Source organism: Mastomys coucha, unplaced genomic scaffold (assembly GCF_008632895.1).
Source record: "Mastomys coucha isolate ucsf_1 unplaced genomic scaffold, UCSF_Mcou_1 pScaffold12, whole genome shotgun sequence".
NCBI classification, from domain to species: Eukaryota; Metazoa; Chordata; class Mammalia; order Rodentia; family Muridae; genus Mastomys; species Mastomys coucha.
The window spans coordinates 23,749,956-23,755,955 of record NW_022196894.1 but is presented as its reverse complement, the minus strand read 5'-3'; the positions used below and the strand labels follow the sequence as shown (position 1 = coordinate 23,755,955).

General features: G+C 39.4%; 1 protein-coding gene across 1 annotated transcript in view; it reads left to right on the top strand.

Moving 5' to 3' along the window:
* The window catches only part of P3h2 (prolyl 3-hydroxylase 2), a 153,274-nt gene that overhangs the window by 108,291 nt on the left and 38,983 nt on the right, over positions 1–6,000 (top strand). Inside the window, exon 2 of the mRNA XM_031363556.1 lies at positions 3,319–3,468. Within this exon, the coding sequence (XP_031219416.1) occupies positions 3,319–3,468 (150 nt within the window). The remainder of the gene's footprint in view (positions 1–3,318; positions 3,469–6,000) is intronic.

The following is a 6,000-nucleotide window of genomic DNA, read 5'->3' as shown; positions in this document are numbered from 1 at the left end:
TCCTCCTCCTCCTCCTCCTCCTTTTCCTCAACCCTTTGGATTTTCCAGACAGAGTTTCTCTGCATAACCCTGGCTTGTCCTGGAACTCGCCCTATAGACCAAGCTGGATCCTCTACTTTTAGTTCTCAGTTTGGAAGTTGGATTGCAGAGAAATCTTCCTTGAATGTATTCACAGTACTCCTCTTTTAGCCCAAAATAATCATGCTCACAGTGTTGGTCATTTCTGCCTTTTAATATTAGCAAGCTCAAAATTATTTTATCACTTGAAATTTATCTCCTCCTGGAAGTACCCGAAAAGTGGGGCCTTTGTTCCCTTCAGGCCACCTTGGTTTTTCATAAACTCTCTGAGTCTGTGACAGAGTGTGCAAAACGAACATTGGCCAAATATGTGCGTGGATTAAGTAAAGAACTTGTAGATGACTGGCTTGCATGTAAGTTATACATATATCTGGGCAAGGTTACTAAATGACAGCCAAAGGAGTTAAACTAAAGAATCATATAGCTCTAACTCTAACCTACAAGTTCTTGAATGTTATGATGCTGTATCTGAAGCCTCTCCGAGGCTGGTGGATGGCTCCTGAATGTGTGCACATGTTCAGTGCATGCTCTGTGGGAGAGGATCTGTATTGAGACTGTGCTCCCTCACTAGCCTGTGACAGTGTGACTTCTCAATGATCACAGGGTCAGACTTCACCAACATTCATTTCTTTTCCCACATAGCATGACTGCAAATACTGTGTGGCTTCTGGGCTGTCAGGTTTCCTCATTCTTTAAGATCTGAGTGAAGTAATCTAGCACTTTAAGAAAGACTCTCTTCCCTATATTCTCTCAGCTTCGGGGAGAGTTAAATAATAATCTCTTCTTGTCTTGTCACTTTAGCAAGTTCCTCAATTATTCATGACCCAGAGTTTATGTTTCTACTCTACAGAGTGACCTCATCAGAATTCTCTCTTTGTGGGATTTGTTACAATTTTATCTTAAAGGAAATCCCATATGGGGCCTGAAAATGCAGTTTGGTTTTCGTGGGTAGTTCATTCTTAAGCTAAAATCTGGTGTTTATGGGACTTTGTTATAATTGCCATCCAATAAGTGACATTCTATGTAGAATATACATTATCACTTGGACATTTATAACCATGTACCACTAAAATAAAAGTACAAGTACATAAAGCCTACAGTTAGTATGGTGTTTGAATTTATATATTCTGGCAGAAAAAAAATAGTTTTTAATTTAAAAGGCTAGGACTAGTACCAGTGCATGAATAAATTTTATGGCTCAGTGCTGAGGACACAGAATCACACATGCATATATATCATATCCATATTCAATATGAAGTGTTGTCTTGGGTTTAAGGAAGGAAAACAAGTGAGCACACAGCCACTGCATCGATAACTTAACTGTGCTCAGTGACTTCACAGATGTCTTCATTACATTCTCATGCTGTTAGCACTACTCAGTATATAAGGTACACTCACATGTATATCTTTTGATTGATATGCTAATAAGCATGAGATATACTTATTTTTCTTTGCATAGATAATCATGTATGTGAAATGTAAGTAGAAAGTAATACAAAAGATACCTAAGTTATTGGTTCCTTTCCACAAAACTGGGATGCAAGTAAACTTGGCAATCATAGGATAGTGTATGATGAGTCCCAGTATGGAGATAAAGATAAGATAATACTGAGGATCTTTTATTGTCACAATAGGTCTGGAATGGTATTTCTTCAGGCAGGATTCATGCTTAGCCTTATAGGTCAAGTTAGATTTCAATATGGAAAAGACGAATGGGCAAACACTCTCTGTATCACGGGACCAGCCTGAATCAAGCCAGAAGGCAGGGATGTGGGGGGAACATAAATACCAAACTTTTCTGTCAGTGTTTATGCCTCAATCTACCAGTCCAGTGTGTTGTGGATAACCTGTTTTGCTCATTACTAGAAGTTTGGTTGTTACTAGAGGCAGTTTCCATGTAGCTCAGATACATAGGGTAGACTGGCATCCGTGGTGAAAAGGGTGTGAACAAATTAAAGACTTTGGCCTTAATAGGAAAAGTAAGGATGTCACATCATAGATTAGGGCAGTATATGTTTGCTGTGATGCAAGTTGCTTCTTTGCCTGTTTCTACATGCTGGGAACCTGGAAACATGTTATCCCTCTGGTTTTTTTTTCAATCACTGAATAATTACTTTGTTAGAGAATGACTCAGTTGAATAGTTTTATGATATTGGATGACTTTGTACTTATGTATCCAGTAACAGTGTGATTTCTTTCTTCACACTTTATACTCTATCAAACATCTTTGGGTCTTCCTGTAGAAAAGATTACTAATATAAATGCTTACCTTTTTAATATGAAGAAAATGAATCATTTTGTAAGGATTCTCCATAACGTAAGCATATGCCAACGTGTGATGATATTGAGTGGATTTAATTCACTTAGTTAAAAACACCTCTTTATTTTCATCATGAAACACAAACAAAAAGGCTTTGCCATCTCAGCACAGTGATTATTCCAAGGTTCTCATTTCTATTGTTCGAGGGATAGGCTCATGGTTAAAGACATGGACAGCTTTTGTAGGGGACCTGAGTTTAGTTTCCAGAACATAGGCTAGACTGTCCCCTCTGCCTAAAATTCCAGCTCCAGGGGATCTCCCACTATGGATTCCTTAACTTTTACATGTAACTAAAATAAATCCACCCCACATTTTGCATTAGTGAAAATCAAAGTTAAGAAATGAACCTCTTCTTGAATTGGACTACTTTTATCTTTCGACGTTCTATTCTTTACTTTCTAAAGTCAAAACACTAACACAGTGGAGGAAGAGTTTACTCAATTCAGTCACTCAGTAAACCACAGCTGTATTTCTCCTCTCATCATTAGCAGGAAAAGTATAAACCCCAGCAATGTAAATGTAAATGAAATGTAAACTAGAGGGCAAAAATCTTACCAATCTGTTTTGTTTTGGATACCCATAAACTAAATACAAGAGGACAGATCACTTTCCTTAAAACATGGATATGTAAAAAAGAATAAGCTGGGAATAAACTTGACTTATTACTTTCACCAGGACCAAAATATACACATGCAATTTTATGAACAGTTTATTAACAGCACTGAAAATGCAGAGTTTGAATACAATAGAGTGAAAACATTTGTGTATATATCATGTGAGTGTGCACATATGTGTATGTACACATGTAAATGTGTGTTTTACCTGGAATCCTGTCCTCACTATTTCTCTACTTTGAGACCTTAGTCTTCTAAAGCCAAGCCTATAAAACATTCCCTTGATTGTGTCCTTTTCTTCTACAGCTCAACCAGCTAGAAAAGGCCATGGAAGCAGCTCACACATTCTTCATGGCCAACCCTGAGCACATGGAAATGCAGCAGAACATAGAGGACTATAAAATGACAGCAGGAGTGGAAGCCCACCTAGTAGACAGAGAAGCCAAGCCACACCTGGTGAGTTCTGGGGGGACCTTGTCCCTGCCACATGGCTCTAACTAAACTTGTTTCATTGATTCCAAGCTCAATCATATAGGGGATAGATCAAGTTCCATTTCAGTGTGCACTAACTTTCATACAATGACATACTGTAGCCAGAAGTAAATTAATATTTGATATTCTAAGTTAAAATTTCAGTAATTAAAAAATTGAAGTTGATGGAAATGAAAATTCACTCAGACATATAAGGATATGGTAAAGCCTAGAACTCCATGAAAGTAGCTTCAACTCCTATTCAGTACTTTCCACACCATACTTTATTTTTCCTGTGGGATTCCCTATTTTCTTTTTATTAATCATTCCAGTTGGTTTACATGTCAAATGAATCCCACTTCCTGGTTACCCTTCTACAAAGTACCATCTCATATCTGCTCTCTCCACCCTCTCTTTTGCCTCTATGAGGGTGCTCCCCCACCCTCACCTACTTTCTCCTACTTTCTCCCACTCCACCACTCCAACATCCCCCTATGCTGGGGCATCAAACCTCCACAGGACCAAGAGCCTCCACTCCCATTGTTGTCAGACAAGGCCATCCTCTGATATATATGTATGTGGAACCACAGATTCCTCCCTGTTCACTCCTTGGTTGGTGGTCTAGTCCCTGGGAGCACTGGGTGGTTCAGAAGCCTACATTGTTCTTCTATGGGGTTGCAATCCCCCTATGCTTCTCCAGTCCTTCCACCAGTTCCCCCACCAGGGTCCCTGAGCTCAGTCTGATCATTGATTCCAAGCATCCACATCTGCATTGGCCAGTTGCTTGTCGAACCTCCCAAGGAACAGGTACACCTGATTCCTGTCAGCAAGCACCTTTGGGCAACAACAACAACAGTGTAGGGGTTTGGTCCACACCATACTTTTAATTATTCATTTATTTTTGACAGTTTCACACAATGTAAACTAAATAATACATACTGACCATTTTTACCCAGACTTTTACTGTCTGCCTCCTACCCTTCTGTACTTCTTCTTCCCTATAAATCTCTTTCTCACATTCACCTTCATGTCTGTTTTGTGAACCAGAGTTTAACCATGTCTGTCAGTGTGTCCTGGGTTTAGAACTTCCTATTGGTTGAGCACTAGATATACAGTGGTTGACAATGGTTCCCTGATTCCGGAATCTGTCAATAGTCACTAGTTCATGCTTGGGCCATATAGTGATTTTATTCCTAGTTTTTGAAAAACCTCCAGATTGATTTCCAGAGTGATTACAGTAGTTTACACTCCTATCTACAACATACGAGTTCCCCTTTTCATACATCCACCTGAGTATTTGTTGTTGTCGGTACTCTTCAGGAGAACCACTTTGACTGGGGTAAGAGAACCTTAGTTTATTAGGAATTTCTCTGATTGCTAAAGATGCTAAGCATGCTTTTAAGTGTTTTCTAGAATTTTTTTTTTATTTTGACTCTGTCTAGTTCTGTATTTTATCGTTAATGCAATATTTTTTGTGACTTCTTTGAGATTGCCATACATGCATAGAATGTTTTTAAATCACACTCACTCGTTCTTCTTCCTTCCAACTATTCTTGGACAGATCGCCTCCCTGATCTCCCTCTTCCCACTTTCATGTCTTTTTCTAAAAACATAAGTAGATAAACCACTGGGAACAATTAGTGCCCTCATATATGCATACCGTTGAGTATGCACTAGAGCATCTCTAAGTGACCATACCTGTAAAGCAGAACTTCTTAAGTGCTTGCGGGCCCCTTTGGCAATTGAATGACCTTTTTATAGGGATCACCCAAGATGACTGGAAGACACAGATATTTACATTGCAGTTCATAATGGTAGAAAATTATAGTTATAAAGTAGCAGTGAAAATAATTTTATGGCTGGGGGCCTCTGCAACATGAGGAACTGTATTAAAAATTCATAGCATTGTAAATATTGAGAGCCATTGCTCTAGGGAAAAATTACTCTCCATACGCTAGTAGCCATCAACTCCTAATAACTCCTCCACTAAGGATGTGGGCACAAGTGTTCCTCCTCAATTCATGGTAAAATATTCAGTCACTCGATCTTGTGCAGGTATTGTGCAATCAGCCACTGTAGGCTTAGATTTTTTTTTCAGTACCTACTTTACTAAGGGTTCTTAAACACTTCAACCTCCCTTCTAGTCCACTGACCAAAAGGTAGGAGAGAAAGATAGTTACTAGGACAAGGGGTTTGTGGACCTGTTTAGAAGTAGTTCTTTGGGGGAGATTCCACTCTACATTGTGATACCAGCAGTCTAGTCCAATAGCAAACACCAAACCCAAATCAGTAGCAGCGGCTCAACCCGGCAGAAACCACAAGGCTCTGCCGAATCAGCAAGACTCAGCGGAAGTGGCAAGAATCAGCTGGAATACCATGAGAAACTCTTTGGCAAATTTCTCTCTATGATGTGAAGACCAGCAAAGACCAGTAAAGAGCAGCAAGTGTTGTACAGATAGTGATGGGTGTCCCTTCTCTGTCTGTGGGGTTCGACTAATAGTCTTTCCAAACATCACA